The 23947-nt window shown below is 46.5% G+C and overlaps 1 protein-coding gene across 5 annotated transcripts in view; it reads left to right on the forward strand.

Moving 5' to 3' along the window:
• The window catches only part of SRGAP3 (SLIT-ROBO Rho GTPase activating protein 3), a 259881-nt gene that overhangs the window by 121007 nt on the left and 114927 nt on the right, over positions 1-23947 (forward strand). For all 5 annotated transcript variants that reach the window (XR_010747260.1, XM_066352028.1, XM_066352029.1 and 2 more), the window contains exon 2: positions 7139-7331. Coding sequence is in view for 4 of the 5 variants with exons in the window: in XM_066352028.1 (XP_066208125.1) it covers positions 7139-7331 (193 nt within the window). In the remaining variant the exon portion in view is untranslated. The remainder of the gene's footprint in view (positions 1-7138; positions 7332-23947) is intronic.

Below are 23947 nucleotides of genomic sequence, written 5' to 3' on the forward strand. Positions count from 1 at the left end.
GCCTGAGAAACTACATTTAAAATTGCTCTTAGCGTCCCACTGTGGCCCTCTTTCTAACCCAGGAGAGCCATCTGTAGGCTAGGGACAGAGGCCTCTGGGGACAAGTTATTGGCATTCCTAACTGGTCAGACCTGTTAACCAGAGCCGCAGGCTTTGTATCAAGTTTCTGGCTTTGTCTGCCTTTCTTCTTTTCTCTTTATTATGGAAAATTTCAAACACTACAAAGGTAGAGAGAATAGTATACAAGCCTCATCCCCATATCCATCACTACTACTGAATTTCAACAATTAAGGGCAATCTTGTGTTACCTATAATCCGACCACTCCCCGGCCCCCCACCCTAGGTTATTTTGAAGCAAATTCCTGCATGCCTTCCTTTTCAATAGTTCCTGTGACCCTCGTAAATTTCTGGTGGGAGTCAAATCGGCACCGTTTCAGAAGAGGGCAGTTCAGCAGTCTCAGAACCCTAAAGCAGGCCCCGTGTGACCCGGCACCGCCATTTCACACAGACAGGCACCTGCGCATGTGTAGAACGAAGCTGCGCGTGCTCATTCGCCCCAGCATTGTGGAGGAGAGTAAAAGATTATTTTAAAAAATTCAGAAGAGGGAACTGGTTAAAAATTTTTTACTGTAGAATTCTATAGTGCTGTAACAAGGATGGGGAAAGTTCTCTATAAAATGATATGGATTCTTCTCCCTGGTGGAGTCTTAGAAGGTACAGAACACTGAATGATATGCTACAATACTCATAAAAAGAGGAGAAATACGGTATTTGAAATATGCCTTTATTTCTGGAAGGATGCACACAGACCTGGTGACTTGGTTGCCTTGCAGCGGGAGGACTAGGTGGCTGGTGGATGGGGGCGGGAGAAAGACTTTTCTCTTTATGCCCCTTCTACCTTTTGAATTTTGTACTAATTTTTAAAATTCTTGTATGTCCTATCTAAAAATAAAATTCTCTGTTTGTTTTTTTCTGTAAACCTAAAACTACTCTTAAGTGTAGTTTATTAATTAATGAAAAGGTATAGGTCCAAATGAGTTGAAAACATCTATCCATACAGAAGTTTACCCATAATATTCATAATTGCCAAAAATTGGAAGCAATCAACATGTCCTTCAGCAGGTGAGTGGATAAACTGAATATTATTTCAGATAATGGAATATTATGTAGCAATAAAAAGAAATGAGCTATCAAGCCATAAAAAGGCATGGAAGAACCTTAAATGCTTATTGCTAACTAAAAGAAACCAGCTTTAAAAGCCTATATAATGTATGATTCCGACTGTATGGCATTCTGGAAAAGGTAAAATTATAAATATAGTAAAAAGATGACTAAGATGACTAGTTGCCAGGGGCTGGGGAGAGGCGGAAGGGAAGGATGAAGAGGAGGAAGACAGGATGGATACATGTCATGCATTAGTTTAAACCCTAGAATGTAAAACACAAGGAGTGAGCCCTAATGTAAACTATGGACTCCAGTTAATAATATGTATCATCAGTATTGTCCATCAATTGTAATAAATGTACCACACCAATACAAGATGTTAATAATAGGGAAGTGTTAATAATAGGGAGAAGGAGTATATGGGAACTCTGTCCGTTTTGGTTAATAGTATTTCTGTAAACCTAAAGCTGCTCTAAAAAGTCTGTTAATTAAAAAATTCAATTCCTAATTATCTTTGGTCTGTAGAGTGTTCCTGTGCCCTCTGCCAGTGAGGCTGTGATTGTGAGTGAGGTAGGGAATGTAAGGAAACTTGTTCTCCCATAATGTGGGTTGCCCTGGGTGGTGCCATGAGTGGCAGAATTGGCATAGGCACAGTGGTCTTTGGTGAGACTGTTGCTTGGAGAGTAAGTGGAAGCTTTAGGAGGGATGGATATGCAGGCTGTAGATTCTTGAGCTTTGAATATCAGAAGAGTTTGGCCTTGAGTCTATAAACAATGGGAACCATGGAGAATTTTATCAGGAGACCTGGGCTGCTGGATTAGTTCTGCCCCCTCTCTGAGCCCCATGCCTCTGTGTGTAACCCAGGAGTCTGCACTAGGCCATCATGGAGGTCGTCTTCAGCTCCAAGGTTCTGAGATCAAAGCCTTTCTCAGCTTTCTGAAACTATTTTCCCTTCACTACTCCTTTTTATTTCTGCCACCCCCTTTCATTTCTGCCACCCAATGTTGTGCTGTGACTGGAACCACCCCCTGGGGGGAATGTCTGCTGAATGAAGTTTATGCTCTGGGAGCAATTCTGTTTTATTTTATTTTTTCCCTCCTTTTGAAATCTTCAAGGAGAAAACCAAATCTGTGCTTGCCCCAAGGAAGAGCAACTTGGAAGAAGTTAGAAATAAAGAGATGAGTAATCAAATTCCCTCAGGGTTCCAGGGCACGGTCAGGCTGCAGTCGGGGCTCCTGCCAGGGCTGTTTCCTGCTAGAAAGACTTGACTCAGAGGCGTCCAAGCTGTTAGAGGTTCCATGCACGACCCAGCCAGGAAGGCTCTGGCTGGTTGTGTGAATTGGGGGAGGTTTCTCTGCTCCTTCCAAATCAGCTCCTGTCATCACAGCATGATTTATGAGCTTTTCCTCTAAAATATGAGAACGTTGGTTCCTGATTATGTCCTATAATGGAGGAAGGCAGTAGGTATAGCATTTCTGATAAATACTATCTCTTTAGACCACCATCTTATTACAAAAAAGATGCAAGAGGTTGAATACACATGGATTAAAGGCTATTTTTTTTTCTTTTTTAATAATATGGCCTCAGTCTAGTGAGGTGTTAGGAGGGTCATTGCTTCCATCTGAAGGGTCTGGGTTTGATTTCTAGCTTAATTGCCATTTACCAGCTGTTAAGACCAGAGGCTACTTACCTCTGAGCCTCCCCGCTTCATCTACTGGGAGCAGTGGAGGAGCATTAGTTGCTCCCATCTTATAGGGGATGCTGTGCAGATTGTGTGAGACATGTGTCTGAAGAACTCACACTAGGCCCAGAACAGAGGACGTGCTCCGGAGGTGCTAGGGATTATCAGGATTATTCTGAGTCCCAAATGGTGGATGATCTAAAAGTAATTTGAACAATATTTGGAAAGCATTTTTATAATTATGTGTTGATATGGCAGGGCTTGCTCTTGGAATGACGGCGTCGCAGTCCAGTTCAGCAGGCAGGCCGTGTCATGTCATAGGCGTACCTGTAGATTTTGTGACAGGCCACAGAACAGAATGTGACCTTGGACAAGCTCTTAATCTTGGTTTACATCTTATAAACCAAGAACCTTGGTTTCTGCATCTGTACAAATGGATAATAACAATAGGCATGACTTATGTGTGCGTGTGTGTGTGGTGTGTGTGCATATGGAATGTGGTATGTATGTGTGTGTGTTGTACAGGTGTGTGGTATGTGGCATGCTGTGTGGTATGTGCTATGTGTGGTATATGTGTGCTGTGTGTGAGTGTGATGTGTATGTGTGTGGTATGTGGTATGTATGGTATGCACGTGGTATATGTTAGTGGTGTGTGCTGTGTATGTGTAATGTGTATGGTGTGGGATGTGGTGGATGTGAGTGGGTGTGAGGTGTAGTATATGTGTCGGGTGTATGTTGTGCGTGTGTGTGAGAGTGTGTGTTTGTGTTGGGAGAGACTCCCATAATCAAAACAGTTAATGTCCTTTGGCGAAAGCACTTGGTAAGGGTAAATAGCAATTTGCTATGCAGATATTTATATTCCGATGACCCATATGTGCTGGGAGACTCTGTTTTCAGAGCTTAAGTTTCACTTGAGGAGCTAAAGCAGATAAGACACACATACATGAAAGAATAAAATAACAGCACAAGGTGGTCTGAGACTATCTGTAAGTACCACGGGAATTCAGAGGAGGGTCACGAGGGCTGATTAGTCCAGACTTCCTAGGAGGAACAGTGCTTGACATGGGCTCTAAAGCAGTGGTTTTGGTTTTAAAACTTCTGCTTGTCTACCCTCTAAATGAACTTTGGGAGAAAAAAAGTTGCTTTTGCCGCACACATTTTAACTTGACATCTGAAATGTTTCATTATAAGTTTAAGTAGTTATAAAGTATATAATCTCTGCCATATTTTAAATATTGACCTTGTAGAATAAAATTACACTACTCTCTTAAATGTAACAAATGGAAATTAAATAACATAGCAATTTAAAATTTTACCTTTTTATTGAAGTATCACTTCTTATACACAGTAGAATGCACAGATCTTAAGCATGCTTCTCAATTAATTTTTACCAGTGTAGTAACCACACAGATAGAGGTGGGGTATACATTTAGCATTCTAGAAGACACCTTTGTGCCCTCTCTCAGTCAGTATCCCTCCAAAGATGATCATTTCTCAGACCTCTATCATCATCACCATATCATCATATATATGGCCATAAACTAGTTTTGTATGATTTTCTTTGTTCTGGCTTCTTTCAGTCAACATGAGGTCTGTGAGATTCAAGTATGTCACTACAGGTGGCGAGCAGCAGTTCATTTTTCATTGTTGTATAGTATTCCATTGAATGAATATTTCACTTTTTAAAATATCTTGTCTACTGTTATTGGATATTTTGGGTTGTTTCTGATATTTGGCTATAAAGCTACTAAATGAGTTTTCTTCTCTGTATATATCGTATATTTGTGGGCATAAACACTGATTTCTTTTGGGTATGTATCCATGAGTGTAATTGTATAGCTAACTACCATAATACATTGGTATCCACCACTGTTTGTCAAAAATTACCTGCACAAGTCATAAATTTTACATTGTTCCTTTATCTTCTTGAATTCATAATTCCACTCTATTTTCTTAACAGAATTTTATGTGTATGTGAATGAAAAAGGATGCTTAAGAAATTTCCTTTGACTATAAAACTCAAAGTATCTTTCTTTTGGATTGATTTATTACACAACTCATCAAAAATTATATCAATATTTATAATCTGATAGATAACTACTAAACATAAAAATGTAAGATAGTGTGGGAAATACTTCTCACAATGAAGTGGATAGAGTGGTTGATGGCAATGCTTCTCGTATGTTCAGGTGAAGGACCATCCAGGGATCCTGCTAAAATGCAGATTCTGATTCAGAAGGTCTGGGCTGGGGCCTGAGATTCTGCACTTCTAATAATCCCACCACAATGCCGATGCTGTCAGTCCATGGTCACATTGAGTAGCAAGGGTTTATGGTTTCTAGATTAAAGGAGAATATGCTAACACCAACATTCTCCATTGTCCATATTTTTGGTTCCCAGATATCTTGACACTTAGGGACACTGAGCCATAATCAGAGTCTGGATGAGGGAGAAGTTGGTCTTAATTCTGCAAAGAGGGAGAAGGACTGTTGTGAAGAGGGAGGTGGGAAAAAGAGAGGGCCCATGCCATCCAGACTGAGGCACACCCAGACTGGGCAGGACAGTGGGCGTGGAAACAGGATCTCCAGCTGGTTCTCTCATAGTTCTTCCTGCCCGTGTACTCCTTGCGGGTCTTCGTGTACCCCAGGGTAGAGCTGTCCTTTTTGAAGACCCCTTCTCTAAAGGATGCGGAGGTGTGCTGGTCACCATTTCAGACAGCATGCCCACTAATGCAGGGGGTGGCTGGGCATTTGAAGGACTGGTTTGGATGGTTTGGCAGTGGACTGGAGAGGTAAATCCTGAGAAGGTATGATTGGGGCCAAGTGGTAGATGGCCTTGAATTCCATACCAAGGAGTTGGACTTACTACCAAGGCAGAGGGGGCCTTGGGGTGATTGGAGTAGGGTGCTGGTGTGAGCGGAGTGCTCTGGGAGACTGATCTGACCAGGAAAGAGTTAATGCAGTGACAATACTATGGGCTTGATGATACGGTTGGCTGTGGTTACTGGGATTTGCTGGCTGTGGTTTTTAATCACTACCCCCGCCCAGTTTTTGAACTTTTGCCCTGGTTGCACAGACCTGAAGTGTGGGCATCATTCCTCCAGTGGTACCTGAGATGTTTATGCATGCAGAGTGGAACAGTGGCACAGCCCTCAATAACACTGAGACCCAAGAGCAGCTGGCATCCCCTTCTAGCCCTTCCTCAGTCCTGATGACATCTGTCTAACACCGCTCACTCCCGTTTCCCTTTTGTTTACAGAGAGTGAGGAGCTTAGGCTTGGGGCCTTTGATTGGCAATAGTCTCTAGAGAGAATTTTACAGAATTTTTGTTTTCATTGAATTAATTTTCTATGTACCAGATGGCAAGTGGTCCTAGTTTCCCCCTTACTGTAGTGACATAAAACTGTTCATTTTAGCCTGACCAGGCAGTGGATGGAGCATTGGACTGGGACGTGGAGGATCCAGGTTTGAAACCCCGAGGTTGCCAGCTTGAGCAAGGGCTCATCTGGTTTGAGCAAGGTTCACCAGCTTGAGCCCAAGGTCGCTGGCTAGAGCAAGGGGTCACTCTGTCTGCTGTAGCCCCCTAGTCAAGGCACATATGAGGAAGCAATCAGTGAGAAACTAAGATGCCGCAACAAAGAATTGATGCTTCTCATCTCTCTCCTATTCTGTCTGTCCCTCTCTGTCCCTTTCTCTGTCTCTGTCTCTCTCTGTCTCTGTCTCTCTCTCTCATACACACACACACACACACACACACACACACACACACACACACACACATAATAAATAAATAAATAAAAACTGTTCATTTTAAATAAGTTTATTTCAGTAAGAAGAGTGAGCCAGGCCTGACCTGTGGTGGCGCAGTGGATCAAGCGTTGACCTGGAATGCTGAGGTCACCAGTTCAAAACCCCGGGCTTGCCTGGTCAAGGCACATATGGGAGTTGATGCTTCCTGCTCCTGCCCCTTTCTCTCTCTCTCTCTCTCTCTCTTCTCTAAAATGAATAAATAAATAAAAATAATTAAAAAAAGAAAGAAAGAAAAAGAAACATGAGCCAATTTTCTATGATACGGAGGAAATACCAGAGGCGTGTGGATATGGCGAAATAGTGGTGATACGCAGTGGTCCAGCTTCAGGAAATGTTGGGTTAGACCATGTGGCAAAAACTGGCACTTGCCAGATCCTTGTGCTGATAACTGTAGAGGCTCTGGGTGGTAGTGGGAAGTAGGCACTGGGTCAGCAGGGTGGGTCCCCACCTCCAGCCTGATCTCCCTTCCTTCCTCTCATTGCAGAGATCCGCACGCAGCTGGTGGAGCAGTTCAAATGCTTGGAGCAGCAATCCGAGTCTCGGCTGCAGCTGCTACAGGACCTCCAGGAGTTTTTCCGCCGGAAAGCTGAGATTGAGCTCGAGTACTCCCGCAGTCTGGAGAAGCTGGCCGAGCGGTTCTCCTCCAAGATCCGCAGCTCCAGGGAGCACCAGTTCAAGTGAGAAGGGCAAGGGGTCTGTCTGGGCGATGGGAGACAGTGCTGGGGTGTCTGGGCGGTTGACCACCAAGCTGAAAGGAGGTAAGGACTCACTGGAGGAAGACAGCTGCCTCTGAGGCCCCGGGTCTGCAGGACACTACACCTCCAAGCTTCAGTCTTCCTTAGCAGAAAGTCAAGATAGAAATAGTTCCTCTGCCTAAGGATGCTGTAGGTAATAAATGAGAACTGGAGAATGCTTGTCACAGATAGTAAGTGCTCCATAAAGTGCTGTTGCTGCCATTCTTATCCTACCAGTCACTATCCTCCGTTTGGGCCAAGGTAACAAACAGCCCACCTCCTTTCAGGGCATCCTGGCCCTGTCCAGTTCTCTGGTACTTTGGGGTCAGCCAGTCCACTTCCAAATTCCTTTAGCACAGGACCTCATCATTTCTTCTGCACGGAACCAATGCTCCAGAATTCTTCTTCCTCACTCCCCTGGAGGACCCATGCTGGGGCTCTTTTCCTGCCTCATAACTTCATTTGCGACAGACAAACCCTCTGTGTGCTAATTTCTCACACCTCAGTGCTGAGTCCCTGGAGGCACAGTCCTCGCAGGTGTGGGGACTCCTATGCTCAAAACTCTCCTACGTGTAGGCAGGAGCTGCGACCTCCCCAGAACGCACTCACCCTGCTGGGCGACATCACTCCAGCTGTTTGCCTCTGCCACGCTCCCCAGATGTTCCCCCTCCTCGGAACATCTTTCCAGCAATGGTCCTCAACCCCAGGAAACCAGAGACTTGTTTCAACCCCCTTACCTGATCCTTCTTCCTCTGTGTCCAATCCCTTTTCCCCTTTCTACATTTTTTTTTAAAGTGTGGTAAAATACACATAACATAATCTTTACCATCTTAACCATTTTGAAGTGTACAGTTTAGTAGTATTCACACTGTTGTGCAACCATCAACACCATCCATTTCCAGAACATTTTTCTTCTTCCCAAACTGGAACTCTGTATCCTTTAATTTTTTAAAAAAGATTTTATTTATTCTCTTTTCAGAGAGAGGGGAGAGAGAGAGAGAGAAGGGGGGAGGAGCAGGAAGCATCAACTCCCATACATACCTTGACCAGGCAAGCCCAGGGTTTCAAACCGGTGACCTCAGCATTCCAGGTCAATGCTTTATCCACTGCGCCACCACAGGTCAGGCTGGAACTCGGTATCCTTTAAACACTAACTCCCCCCAACCCCTGGCAACCACCATTCTACTTTCTGTCTCTATGAATCTGACTGCTGTAGGGACCTCATATAAGTGGAGTCACACAGTATTTGTCCTTTGTGACTGGCTTATTTCGCTTAGCATCATATCCTCAACGTTCATCCATGTTGTACCATTTGACATATTGCCTTCCTTTTAAAGGCTGAATAATGTTCTGTTTATGTACAGACTGCATTTTGTTTATTCGCTCACTGTCAGTGGACACTTGGGTTGCTTCCACCTTCCCCTCTGTCATTTTGCATTCCACTCCGGCCGGGAACACGCTGCCTTTATGGTCCCCTGAACATCTTCCGCAGCCTGGGCCACAGCGTTGGAACACTCACTTTTGTGCCTTCCTCTCTTGACATTTGGGAGTAAGAAATTGCTTTATTAAAGGGCAAAAATTCATTACTCCCTTGCAAATACCACATTTGTTTTTCTACCCAGTGGCATCTCCTTAAACTTTCACAGCAGAAGGATTCTTCTATTAATAGCTTCCGCCCAGGCATTATCTAGGTCCTTTCCCATACATAATCTTGTTTTTCTGATATATTTTTTGGAAGAAATTTTGTGTTTGTTTGTTTGGTTTTTTTTTCAAGTGGTAAAAGTGAGATGCTCATTGTATACAATGTAGAAAGTACAGAAAAGTAGCAGAAAAAAATCTCACAGTCCTGCTGCTCAGAAGCAACCACTGCTCAGGTTACTTTGATATGTTTTCTTGCTTATCTTTTAATAATAACAAGAGCAATGATAACTTATTAAGCATGTTAACTGAGCACTTACTGTGTGCCAGGTGGGTGTTAATACCCCATATTAAAGTTGAAGACGGTAAAATTGTGAAAAAGCAAATGGTGTGAACAGGTCTGTGGCTCCGTCATTGGAAACAGATTTGATTTTTTTCTTTTTCTTTTCTGAAGTGAGAAGCAGGGAAGCAGAGACAGACTCCCACATGTGCCCAACTGGGATCCACCCAGCATGCCCACTAGGGGGCGATGTTCTGCCCATCTGGGGCATTGCTCCTTTGCAACTGGAGCCATTCTAACACCTGAGGAGGAGGCCATAGAACTGTCCTCAGTACCTGGGCCAACTTTGCTCCAATGGAGCCTTGGCTGCCAGAGGAGAAGAGAGAGACAGAGAAAAAGGAGAAGAGGGGGAAGGTTGGAGAAACAGATGGGCACTTCTCCTGTGTGCCCTGGTCAGGTATAGAACCCAGGACATCCTCATGCCAGGCTGACACTCTACCTCTGAGCCTACAGGCCAGGGCCTGGGAAAAGATTTGAACTGTCACCTCCTCAGCCTGAGGTGAGAAAGGGTCTAGTGCAGTCTGGGAGCAGCCGTGGAATCTGAACACGCCCCCGAAGCTGCAGACGTAGACACATACTGGGAATCCTCGGCTCAGCCTCAGCTGTCCCTGGAGCCACTCAGGCCTGTGTGGTTGGGCTGGAGCATCAGCTGTTGCCCCTCTCCTTCCTCTTGGCTTGGAATCAGCTCCCTTCTCATTCTCAGTGTGAACATGGAGGAGAGGGGAAAGGCAGGGGTCCCTCGTCCCCTTGCATCGCCTATAATGACCTCGGCCAGCCCCTCATGGGTTCATTAACCAAAGCCACCAGACGGAACAGGAGCCCCAGCTGGCAGTTGGGCCAAGCCGGCTGCTGGACACAGTATGAAAGTCTAATTAGGGAGTGGGCCAGGCCAGTGCAGCTGGCGTGGGCCCTCTGCGTGATGCTAATGTGACGGCAGAGGCCACAATGGCTTTTGGAAGCAGAAGTCTCGAGGGGATGTCTGGACTTGCCCTTTGACCCCAGGGCCAACCAGCACTGCCCCTGGCCGCCTCTCCTTTGGAGCACAGCACACAGTGTCTCTATCCTGGCTGCCCAGAGAAGCCTTGTCCTGCGCCATACAGATACTTTATTTAAGAGTGTCTATCTGTCTTCCAGGTATCCTCTCAGGGCCTTGAGAGCAGGGTCCAGGTCTTGTCATTTTTATTTCTGCTGCAATGGGCCCAGTGCCCGGCAGAGATCGAGTGTTTACCAATGAGTGGAGAAAGGGGGAGGGGACCTACTAAGTCCCTAAAGTTTACTCCTTCCAGCTGAGGGATTTGAGAGGGAATTGATTTGTTCAAATCTGCAAATTAGTGGCAGAACTGGGATGGGAACCATCTTAGTCTATAACAAAGCACACAGACTGGGTGGCTTATAAACAGAAATCCATTTCTCACAGTTTTGGAGGGTGGCAGTCTAAGATCAGGGTGCCAGTGTGGTCAGGTTCTGGTGAGGGCCCCTTTTCGGCTTATAGATTGCTGATTGTCGTATTTCTGGCATGCCAGAGAGCAAAGAGAGGAAGCTAGTGACTCTTATAAGGGCACTAATCCCATTTGTGGGGGCTCCACCCTCATGATTTCATCTAATTCTAATTACCTGCTAGAGGTTCCACCTCCTAAAACCATCAGATTGGGGGTACAGTTTTAACACAGTCAGTCCATAACAGGAACTCAGGTCTTTCAACTCTAAGTCTAGTGTTCCTCCTTTTGCTATGGGCTCCAGCTGTGCTACCTACCTACCTAGACAATAAGAAAAATTTACAGTATCCCAGTAGATGCTGTGTCCAGGGCTAGACTTAGATGGCCTACCACATTTCCCCATGTTTAAGATGCACCTTTTTATTGAAAAATTTGGGGTCTAAAAACTGGGTGCATCTTATACAGTGGTTGTGGCATATCAAATGCCATAGATGAAACTGAGGTCGAGGCAATATATGAAGACAGTGATTCGTCATCAGACACAGATGAAGACAAGCTAATGGATGGGAGTTTTGACAGTGATGAAGAGTTATATGAATTTTATGATGAGTGAAACTTGAGTTCAATAACTATGCAATACATTTTTTTCAAATTTTGGGCCCCAAAATTAAGGTGTGTCTTATACATGGGAGCATCATATACATAGGGAAATACGGTAAGTTCCATGTGGTACATGATTCAAAGAAAGTTTCAAATGATGGCTGTGAGGATTTCCCTGGGGCAGGCTGAATATTGAGAGAACAATACCATCACATGTTTCTCTTTTATCATCATATTTCTATCCTAATCATACCCTTTTTAAAGTCCTCTGCCATCTTTGCTCTCTTATAATCCTGATGATAAGTCAGGGGCATGTAAAGAGGAGTCAGTGGTTTTATCTCAAGCCAACTGAGCCCCAGACAAGCTGAGAGGTTTATTTTCCAACAGTGAACAATTGAGTGGAAAAATCCAGGGTTCCTGACTTCCAGCTCAGGCTCCTCTCTCTAGGAAGCCGTGTCAGTCATTTATTTATTTGAAATGCATGCTATGAGGACCTCTTATTTTGGAGGGCTGTGCTCTGTGCTGAAGACACAGTGATTAATGAGACACCGCCCTTTGTCGCAGATACTCTCTCTCCTCTCAGATATGGAGCACACGGCTTGGGCAATGCCCGTGGTTGGTGTGGTTGGGGCAGGCACCCAATCCCTATGGCTCTGCTCTTTGAGCCCTGCCAACTGCTTGCTCTACGGACCTCAGCTTTTGATGTCACTTTCCCTGGAAACCTATCTTGAGTCTGACCTGGTCCTTCCTCAGTGTGCCCATAATATCATATTTTGTTTCCGTTGATTTATTTATTTATGTGTTTATTGAATCCCTGCCACATGCCAGGCACTGGTTTCCATCGGTTAACAAGATGAACTTGGTTTCTGTCATGGTGGAATTTAGCATCTAGTGGAGGAGAGAGATGAAGAATCGATCTAAAAAACCCAAAAGAAAAACAATGTGTCATCAATCGATTGCTAGGGTGGAAGTAAATATTATATAATATACTGTATTCTGGCTGTCTATTCTAACAGCAATGCCCCCCGAACTTAGTGTCTCTCATAATTTAGTCAGTCAGGAATTTGGACAGGACTCAGCTGGGCAATTTTTCTTCTTTATGTGGTGTCAGCTGGGAATACTTGGTGATATTCGGCTGGCAGCTGGTCTGGGCTGGAAAGTCCAAGATGGCTTTCCCTGTGTCCTTGGTGCTTTGGTGGTGATAGCTGGAAGGCTGGGCTCAGCTGGACTGCCTTCCTGTCCCTGGATATCAGGAACTCCCTGTCTGGTGCTTCAGCCAGGTGTTGGACTTCAGACATGGCATCTCAGGGCTCTGAGAGAGCAGTGGGGAAACTGCTGTCCTCCTCAAGATGAGGCCTGGAATGGGCATAGCGTCACCGTCAGCCTTGGCTCAGCATCAAGCAGACAGGAGATACGCCCTCCTCCAGGTGGAAGACTGTCAAAGGATTCGCAGCCCTCTTTCACCCGGCACACTGAGCTAAGAATGGCAGTCAGGAAGGCTTCTGGAGGCTGTGTCATATAAGCAGAGGCCTGAGGGATGGGAAGGCATAGCCATGGGACAGTAGGAGAGGGAGAGAGGCCAGTGGGGCTGGAGCTGGTGATGAGGGCAGAGTGGGAAGCTACCGAGGTATCATAAGGAGGGAATAGCATGATCTGATTTCTATTTTCAAAAGATCATCCTGGATTGAAGGGGGCAGGAATGGAGCTGAGGAGACCAGAGGGGTGGGTGGGAGCATTGCTCTCAGGCAGCCGGACAATGTCCTGGGTGACAGCAGGGAGGTGGGCAGATGCTGGGAACGGAGGAAGCAAAGATGTTTCCCATTTTTGAGTTGAGCAATGGAAGGACTTGAGCGGGGGTGAGGCAAAAGCTGCCACCTTGTTTTGGCCATTTTATTTATTTTTTGTGCTTTTCTGAAGTGAGAAGTGGGGAGGCAGAGAGACAGACTCCGCATGTGCCCGACCGGAATTCACCTGCCATGCCCACCAGGGGGCGATGCTCTGCCCATCGGGGCATTGCAACAGAAGTGGTTCTAGTGCCTGAGGCGGAGGCCATGGAGCCATCCTCAGAACCTGGGCCAGCTTTTCTCCAGTGGAGCCTTGGCTGTGGGAGGGGGAGAGAGAGATAGAGAGAAAGGAGAGGGGGAATGCTGGAGAAGCAGATGGGCGCTTCTCCCGTGTGCCCTGGCCAGTAATCGACCACAGGACTTCTCCACACCAGGCTGACGCTCTACTGCTGAGCCAACTGGCCAGGGCTCACCTTGTTTTGTAATCACTTATTTTCTTTGCAGGGCTTTGAAGTGGTAGAAAATGTGGCTATTGACCTGGGGTCCCTAGCACCTGGTACCAGATTTGGCATGTGATTGACACTCACTAAATATTGGCTGAATTGCCTGACCTGTGGTGGCACAGTGGATAAAGTGTCGATCTGGAACACTGAGGTCGCTGGTTCAAAACCCTGGGCTTGCCCTGTCAAGGCACATAGGGGAGTTGATGCTTCCTGCTCCTCCCTACCTTCTCTCTCTCTCTCTCTCTCTCTCTCTCTCTCCTCTATAAAAATGAATAAATAAAATCTAAAAAAAAAAGTTAAAAAAAAAGAATGAATCATAAATATTGGCTGCATTAATCAAGAAGGGTCAGGTGGTAATTAGGGTTGCCCTGGGTTGGGGTTGGGGGTAGTGGGAGGCAGGGAACAGGACATTTGCCTTCTGGCTGCCTCGGGAGCTTTCTGAGCCCATTTAGGCTAAGGACCACCCACTCGTGTGCCTGGAGCCACAGAGGCAACACTAGTTTACAAAGTATGGGCCTGACCAGCAGCTCTGGCATTGTGTGAGCTTGTCAGAAATGCAAAACATGCCCCACCCCCACCCCCCATCCCTGCTGAATGAGAAACTCTGGGGGCGGGGCCCAGTAACCTGTATTTTAACAGGTCCTCCAGGGTATTCTGATGACCATTCATATTTAAGAGTCAACCAGTATGATGATTTTCTAGATGGAGAGTTGTTTATAACCCACTTTCAGGCCATGATGGCCTTCCTGACTCCTCTTCTTCCCCAGCGTAGAATCCATAGTCCACCGCCCCTTCCCAGCCAGGCCTGGCCTGAGCTTGGCTCATCCTTTTCAAGGTCTTCCTGATCAGGAGTGCGGTGTGGACACACAGGGATAAAACCTGCCTCTTGGGGAAGGTGGATGTTTTCCACCAAGTTGGATAGTTCTAGGAAGCCAGAGGTTCCTGGGACTAAGGCTTTTTCTTCCTCCAGAGCAGTGTTTTCTAAAACACTAGTACTTTAAGATGTCTAGAAAAGGGAGAGAAAGAATGAGTGGATAACAGCTGCCTACTCTGTACATAAGGTTATAGAAGGCTCTGAAAAGTTTTGCAATAAATAAGCCTGCTGACCTCTTTCTGAATGCTATTTGACCATAGAATTCTCCCTCCCCCATATCGATTAATATTTCCCCACACTAGCAGCCCTTGTTTGGAAAGAGCTGTTCTAGACAAACAGCAGGTTCCCTTTGGAAGACTAGCACTATGTGCAGACAGCGCTCTGTAAGTGAGGTGATGGAGCCCTTCCGTTCTGACTCCGCAGTTTTGATACCCCTCAGCTTCCAGGGCACACTCCTGATAAAAATGCTCTCTGGAAGTGTTAGTTGCTGCTATTTGAACAGTTGTAATATATTTGTATGGCCAGTAGTCGTGGCTGTCATTGCCATTCACATTGAATTTGGGCAGATGGTAAAGAAACAGTGGAGCCAAAATATGGTGGGCCATTCCTTTGTCCAGGTCTCACACAGGCCAACGAGCAACACACGGGGAAAACACTTCCTTTCACTCACTCAGAGCTCACAAAGCCTTGACACATTCTCCAGTTCCACAACCAGGAGAATCTTCTCCGGTTTCTCCTAGACTCAAAGGCCCCACCAGGCTCAGTGGAGCTCACAAAGCCCCTCAGCTCTGGTTCCCCATCTGCACACCTTCTCACTTCTCTGCATTCTTCAGCACTCTGCATTCTCTCTCTGTCTCACTCTACAAACGTGGCTTCTTTATCCTTCTCCTGCTCTCTCTTTTTGGAAACTTTCTGTCACGAAAACCACTCCTCCAGCAAACATTAGCAAAACAATGGCCTTTCCCAAGCAGGAAGGTAATATGCAATTTCACAGACCCACATACCTGGCGCTGCCCAGCCCCCAATGCAAACTATAAGTGAGCAAACATAAAAATCATATTTTACTAACTTATTTGAACAAATTCTGTTCAAATATGTTTAAAATAGGGTAGTCAGAATTTGGAAAGAGCCTGGAGGTGCTTGGCTAGTTAGTGAATAATGTTGAATGTTCTATGCAAAGAAGTCGTGGAGCTTCTCTCAGCTTCAGAGCTATTGGGAGGGAAGATTCTGCTGAGCAACTAATCTGATTGTCAAGAAAGTGCTTTTAGGGGTGAGGGGGGATAAAGGATCACAGGTTTTTTTTCCCAGAGGTAGCATTTCCTTAAAAAGATGCTATAATTTAGACTTAGCCCTTCAGATGAACCCTAAGCAGAGAAACACTTTTGTAGCTGGTAAATTGAATCTATAAATGTGCAAAGGATTCAGAATGAAAAGGTTTGCTCAGAACAAGGTGGGGATAATGGAGCAGTCGCTCCAGGTGGGGGGTGTGTCTCCATTCATAGCTACTACTATTACGGTGACTATCACACAAATAATGGCTTTCCAGGAATACTTTCCAGAGCTGCTCTTCTCCCAGTACGGTGTGCAGGACAGATCTGTCCTGGTCACTTGGTGTCTGTGCTGTGTGGGTGTTTGGTCTTTTCCCACACCTCCGAATCCACACGGCCACATGCCAATGGCTCTCCTAAATGTTTTTCATGCATTGTCTCATTTAACCTTCATGGTAAATGTTGTGACTTTTGAGGCAGGTACTCTCCCTGTCTTTCTAGTTGAAAACATTGAATAATTTGGCCAGAGGGACACAGCTAAAACAGGTTAAGTAGCAGAGCTAAGATTCTAATCTTGGGTCATCTGGCTTCAAAATACAAAACTGCTTCTAGCCGCATGACTTTGGATATGTCCCCTCACCTCTCTGGGTTTCCTGAGAGTCATCCATCAATCCAGACCACACCATCCTTGTTTGGGCACCAAGGGTTCCTGTCTCTCCTGCTGGTCAGTTTCTGCTCATCCCACCAGGGCAAGTTCAGGGTCTGCCTGCTCTGGGAAGTCCCTGCTATTGATCCCAGACCCACAGTGATCTGTGTGTTGCTGTTATGGGGCTCAGGGCAGACGATTATCAAGGAATGTTCCAGTTCATAGGTCTGATTCTCCTGCTTCAGTCTGCCAGTTGCTTGAAGTCAAGGAAACATTTCTAGTTTCTCCTCTCTCTCATATAATAATAGAAGCTTGTAAGGCCAGTGGCTGCCGCCATGGCCGTGCAGGTTCCAATTTGGGCAGACGGTAAAGGAACTGTGGAGGCAGAAAATGGTGGGCCATTCCATTTATTAAAGTCTCATAATGGTGGATGAACAAACAGGGAGGGAAGACCACTTCCCTTTTTCTCAGGGCTCCCAAAGCCTCAACCCCCTCTTTAGTTCCACAACCCAGACCCATTATCTGGACTCACCCAGACTGACAGGCCCCCCACCAGTCTCAGCAGGGCTCCCAAGCCCCTCAGCACTCACCAACCTCAGCACTCCCAACAAAACATGCCTGGTGGAAATACCCCTTCTCCAGCAAACAATAGCAAACAATCGCCCTTCCCCATGGAGGGAGGCAATACATAATTTACAATCTGCCACCCTGAGGGCAAGCACCCTGCAGCCTTCCACAGACCACACACACATGGCGCTGCCCTGTGCCAATGCACCATTTAGGCAAAATACAAGCAAGCAAACCTAACTCACTTGTTCACACTTGAAACATACTGGTTTGCCCAATATTCCACTCCTTTAAGATTTCTCTCTTCAGTCTACACCACAGGCATTCCTGTGCGAAGAATAAGGTACATACATAAACAAACAGACTTCAGCAATAACTATACAATTACAACAATTACAAAGGTGCCCTTCACAATGTCTCCCTGAGCACTCTGCCCAAAGTGCAAACTGGAGGCCCATCTCTAGCCCCCTATTCTGTGGTAGGTGGGAGGGCCTGTATATTCCAGGGCTGTGTCCATGGAAACCTTAAAGTGTCCTTGGTGCATCTCTGCAGCTGTAGCTTCCCAGTGCAGGAGGGCCTCCAATGGAGCTGGGCTCCCCTCCTTCAGGGTCTCTCATACTGTCCAAAGGTGGCATGGCCATCCAACAAGGGAGCTGGTGCCCCCCTCTGGTTGCAGTCCAAGAGTTCATTACACTGCTAAATAATCAGTCTGTGATAGACAGTCCAGCTGTCTGTGCAAATCACCAAGGTAAAGGTCCATCACAGGCATCTAGGTTCCCATAGGTCTTTCCCCTTGTCCCTGCCATCACAGCAGCTCTGAAGATGCTGCCCCAAGGCGGAGCACATGGCAACGAACGGTGGCCAACCTCTCCATCTCTGCTCCAAAGGGCATGATGACACCCACCCCTATGTCCCACAATCTCAGCAACCCTAACAGGGGCTCAGTAGGTTCTCTTTGCTGCTGCCATTTTACCTTCTAAAGTTGGTGACCGGCAGCTTCAGCCCGAGCTTTCTCCTCCTCAGAAGAGGAGCTGGAAATGCCTGCTCCTGCCAACTCAGAGCCACTCCACTGGCACAGCTCTATCTTCAGCTCCTGTGGCTGCCAGCTCTTAGCCTGAAGCTGAACCTGCAATTGTTCCTCCAACAACTGCCACTGCCAATGTTCAACTTCCAGGGCAAAGTGCAACTCACAAACTTGTCTGGCCTCCTTTTCCAGAGACTGTTCCAGTTCCAGGTGCCATTGGTGCTCAGCCTGCATTTGCAGCTCTTGAACCCGGTGGGCCTCCTTCTCCAGTTCAAGCTGCTGCTGCTGCTGGGTCTGCAGTTCATCCTGGGGCTTTCGACCTTGAGCAGCCTCTCACAGGGCTGTAAAAAACAACCAGCCCAAGGTCCCCAAAAGGACCACCATGAGGAACCATACACTGGGGAGCAACGACCAGTTCTCTACCCCACTCCTCAAGGGTGTCTGCGGCTCCATACTAATCTGATCCGAATCCTGCCAGTTGTGCCAGATGTAAGGCCAGGGGCCGCTGCTGTGGCCATGCAGGTTCACATTGGATTCAGGTAGACGGTAAAGGAACTCTGGAGCCAAAAGATGGTGGACCATTCCGTTTATTAAAGTCTCATAATGGTGTACGAGCAAATAGGCAGGGAAGACCACTTTCCTTTCTCTCAGGGTTCCCAAACCCCTCAGCACTTCGGATTCACCAGACTCATTCTCCGGACTCATGGGACTCACAGGCCCCCACCAGCCTCAGCACTCCCAGCAAAACAGGCCTGATGGAAATACCCATTCTCCAGCAAACAAACCTCTCCATCTCTGCTCCAAAGAGCATGATGCCATCCACCCCCATGTCCCACAATCTCAGCAACCCTAACAGGGGCTCAGTAGGTACTCTTTGCTGCTCCATCTTATAATCGCCCCTCCCCATGGAAGCAGGCAGTCTGCAGTTTGCAATCTGCTGCCCTGAGTGTAAGTACCTGCAGCCTTCCACAGACTACACACACAGGGCTGCCCTGCACCAATGCACCAGTTAGGCAAAATACAAGTGAGCAAACCTAACTCACTTGTTTCACACTTGAAACACATTGGTTTGCCGAACAAAGCTCTATCAAAGTTTTTTTTTTGACTGTTTAGAAGCTTATTTAAATCATTTTTTATTTTTTAATTATTTGACATACAATATTATATCAGTTTCAGGTGCACACCCCAGTGATTAGACATTTATAGAACTTGCTAAATGATCATCCTGATAAATCTCATATCTGTTTAACACCATACATATTTATTAGAATATTATTGACTATGTTCCCTATGCTGTACTTTACACCTTCATGACTATTCTGTAACAACTAATTTGTACTTCTCAACCCCTTCACCTTTTTCACCCATCCTCCCCACCCCCTCTCATCTGGCAACTATCAAAAGTTCTCTGCATCTCTGAGTCTGTTTCTGTTCTGCTTGTTTATTTTGTTTTTTTTTTTAGATTTAATTGTTGATATATATGTATTTGTTGCTATTTTATTGTTCATATTTTTTATCCTTTTTGCCCTTTTTCTTATTAAAGAAGACCCTTTAACATTTCATGTAATACTGGTTCAGTGGTGATGAACTCCTTTAGCTTTTTCTTGTCTGGGCAGCTCTTTACCTGTCCTTTGATTCCAAATGGTAGCTTTGCTGGGTAGAGTAATCTTGGTTGTAGAGCCTTGCTTTTCATCACTTTGAATATTTCTTGCCAATCCCTTCTGGCCTGCAAAGTTTCTGTTGAAAAATCAGATGACAGTCATGGAAACTCCCTCGTATGTAATGGATTGCTTTTCTCTTGCTGCTTTTAAGATTCTCTCTTGCCTTTAACCTTTGGCATTTTAATTAGGATGTATGTTGGTGTGGGCCTTTTTGGGGTTCACCTTGTTTGGAACTCTCTGTGCTTTCTGGACTTGTATTTCCTTCACCAGGTTAGAGAAGTTTTCTGTCATTATTTTTTCAAATACATTTTCAACTTCTTGCTCTCTCTCTTCTCCTTCTGGCACCCCCATATGTGAATGTTGGTGTGCTTGAAGTTGTCCCAGAGGCACCTTACGCTGTCCTCAGTCTTTTGGGTACTTTTTTCTTTTTGCTCTTTTAATTGGGTGGTTTTTTTGCTTCCTTATATTTCAAATCACTGTTTTGAGTCTTGGCTTCGTCTGCTCTACTGTTCATTCCATGTAAATTATTCTTTTTTTTTTTTGTATTTTTCTGAAGTTGGAAACGGGGAGGCAGTCAGACAGACTCCCACATGCACCCGACCGGAATCCACCCGGCATGCCCACCAGGGGGAGATGCTCTGCCCATCTGGGGCGTTGCTCTGTTGCAACCAGGGTCATTCTAGCACCTGAGGCAGAGGCCCCACAGCCATCCTCAGCGCCTGGGCCAACTTTGCTCCAATGGAGCCTTGGCTGCGGGAGGGGAAGAGAGAGACAGCGAGGAAGGAGAGAGGTAGGGGTGGAGAAGCAGATGGGCGCTTCTCCTGTGTGCCCTGGCCGGGAATAAAACCCGGGACTCCTGCACATCAGGCCAACACTGTACCACTGAGCCAACCGGCCAGGGCCATAAATTATTCTTCATTTCAATTATTCTTTATTTCTAAATGGTTTCTTTTTATGTTTTATTTATTTATTTATTATTATTTTTTTTTTGTATTTTTCTGAAGCTGGAAACGGGAGAGACAGACAGACTCCCGCATGCGCCCGACCGGGATCCACCCGGCACGCCCACCAGGGGCGACGCTCTGCCCACCAGGGGGCGATGCTCTGCCCATCCGGGGCGTCGCTCTGCCGTGACCAGAGCCACTCTAGCGCCTGGGGCAGAGGCCAAGGAGCCATCCCCAGCGCCTGGGCCATCTTTGCTCCAGTGGAGCCTTGGCTGCGGGAGGGGAAGAGAGAGACAGAGAGGAAGGAGGGGGAGTGGAGAAGCAAATGGGCGCTTCTCCTACGTGCCCTGGCCGGGAATCGAACCCGGGACCCCTTGCATGCCAGGCCGACGCTCTACCACTGAGCCAACCTGCCAGGGCTTTCTTTTTATGTTTTATACATCTTTTTTTCTAGTGTTGAAGTTCTCACTAAGTTTATTGAACATCTTTGTTTTGAATTCCTCATCTAAGTACATTGCTTGTCTCCACCCCTGTTGCAGTTGAGCCTTGATTGCTTTTGGCATGTCAATAGGAGGGATTACCCCCAGGCCAATTGGCTCAAAGAACTGACTGTGACCACCGACCACTGTGGAAGATCAGCTGTGCAGGGGCCTACCCTACAGAGCAGTTTCTACTTTAGTGGGGCTCTGGTGCCTGCTGAGTCCACCCCTAGAGTGTGTGTCTTGCGGAGGTGGTTGGGTGGTGCTTCAGCATGCCAGAAGCTGTCCACCAGGTGCTCTGGCTCTAGGGCCAGGGTCAGCCACTGCCTGGTGCCCAGGGCCACCCAGCGGGAGGTACAAAGCAATCTGCAGAAGGCTTCCACTGTGCTCAGGTTAGAGGTGCCCAAGCAAGGTCAAGCTGTGAACCAAGGCCAGCTGCTGCTAACGCTGGGCCTGGGGCCACTTAGTGAGAGGCATGGGGTACACTGAGGCCAGGTGCTGCTTGAGAGATTTAGGAAAGTCTGAAACATGCACTAAGACAGGCCATTCATATGGAAAAGCCACAGGAAGCAACTTGGGTGGGCTTGCAAGTTGGGTGGGACGGAGTCTCAGGGAATCACCAGGGCAGCACTAACAGTGTGAGCCAGGTTGATGGAGACTTAGGTATGGTGCCCGTGGGCTCTGTGGTGGTGGTGAGGTAGTGTGGGTGTCTCAGAAAAGGAACAATGGCCCCTGCCAGCACTTTTGTCTGGGAGAAAGCTGTCCCTCCAGTCTTGATGCCAGACACTTCAGTTCCTCCCCCTATGTCCCTGGTGCCTTTTGATGTGCTTCCCCAGTGCTGGAACTCAGAGGGAGTGAGTCTGAGTCAGCCCGTGCACAGGCGCTTTAAGAGGAAAGGTCTGGGATTCAGCAGCCCTCTTTCTCACTCAGTCACAATCTCCACTGGTTCTGATAGCCAGAAGTTATGGGGACTTTTTTTCCTGGCAGTGGAACCCTGGGCTGGGACCCCTCACTCTTTAGGGGGGAACTCTGTAGCCAAGATATTTTTTTCTGATTTTTATCTGTCACATGTGGGTGCGGGACTAGCGTGTCTGTGTCTCTGCCCCACCTACAGAGACAAATTAAGGTCGGTTGAGGCCCTGGACACAGAAGAAAATATTGGGCCCCTTGTCATTATAAAAAAGTGTAAATTTTGGGTTTTGTGGGGCCCTTCAAAAGTCAGGGCCCAAGGCACGTGCCCAGTGTGCCTGCCATTAAATCTGTCTCTGCCCTACTACCAGTCTCAATGTGACTTCTTTAAATCCCTAGTTATAGGACTTCCATTCAGCTAATTTCAGGCGGTTCTGAATGATGGTTGCTCTGTAGTTTAGTTGAAATTTTGATGTCTTTATCAAAAATTTTTTGAACGATAACAAAAAAGTCCAAATTATGACAAAATGCTTTCTTCAAGTTCATGAAGGAAAGAGACTTATATCGTGCAGCTGCAGAAGAAGAGAAGTAAGGTCCAAAAATAGCATTTTCAGAGAAGCTGACTTCAACTCAACCTTGAGAATGTTTCAGCAGCCAGACCTGTTCAGCACACAAAGGGCTACCTTGCAAGGTGTGGGCTCCTAATCTGTGAAGGTGTATAATCAAAGGTCATGTATTTTAGGGGCACATTTATGTAATGCTATGGATAGTTAGACTGAATCAGTGTTCCTCAAAAGGGAGGAGGGATCATTGGTAGCAGATGAACCATAAATGTTGAATTATCTTTTCAATTCTCTTTCCATCTTTGTAGTTGCTTCAGGAGAAAGGCTCAGTGTGTTGCTAATGCCTCTCTGATCTCCCTTTTTACAAACTGAGGACAGACCTCAGGCATCGGCGTGTGCCTAGGCAGGTGATTCTCTTGTTTTCCTTAAACTTAACTTTTTTGGTGATCTTTTATTTATACCTAGTGATACTGGTTTATTTATTTATTTTTTTTTTAATTTTTATTTACTTATTCATTTTAGAGAAGAGAGACAGAGAGAGAGATAGAGAGAGAGAGAGAAGGGGGGGAGGAGCAGGAAGCATAAACTCCCATATGTGCCTTGACCAGGCAAGCCTGGGGTTTTGAACCAGCAACCTCAGCATGATACTGTTGTTGTTTTTTTGTTTGTTTTTTGGGGGTTTTATTTGTTTGTATTTTTCTGAAGCTGGAAATGGGGAGGCAGTCAGACAGACTCCCGCATGCGCCCGACCGGGATCCACCCAGCACGCCCACCAGGGGGCGATGCTCTGCCCATCTGGGGTGTCGCTCTGTTGCGACCAGAGCTACTCTAGCGCCTGAGGCAGAGGCCATGGAGCCATCCCCAGCGCCCGGGCCATCTTTTGCTCCAATGGAGCCTCAGCTGTGGGAGGGGAAGAGAGAGACAGAGAGGAAGGAGAGGGGGAGGAGTGGAGAAGCAGACGGGCGCCTCTCTTGTGTGCCCTGGCTGGGAATCGAACCCGGGACTTCCGCATGCCAGGCCAACGCTCTACCACTGAGCCAACCAGCCAGGGTCGATACTGGTTTTTTAAAAAATTATTTTAACTAAGACTAGGGAAAGTTTTTTATAAATAAATTCAATTAAGTATAAAACAACAACCACCAGGGCGGTATTAAGTACGGTAGTGTGCAGGACTGGCAAAGATCCTGATGCCGGTATGACACCCCTCGGACCCTTTCCAGCTCCGCCAGGAAACTGAACGTCTTTCATTGCAACCCTCCCCATCCTCCAGCTTCCTCTTTTCGAGGCCAGGAGGGGTTGCAAGGCAGGAGGCTCAGCCTAAAG

Source organism: Saccopteryx leptura, chromosome 10 (assembly GCF_036850995.1).
Source record: "Saccopteryx leptura isolate mSacLep1 chromosome 10, mSacLep1_pri_phased_curated, whole genome shotgun sequence".
NCBI lineage: Eukaryota > Metazoa > Chordata > Mammalia > Chiroptera > Emballonuridae > Saccopteryx > Saccopteryx leptura.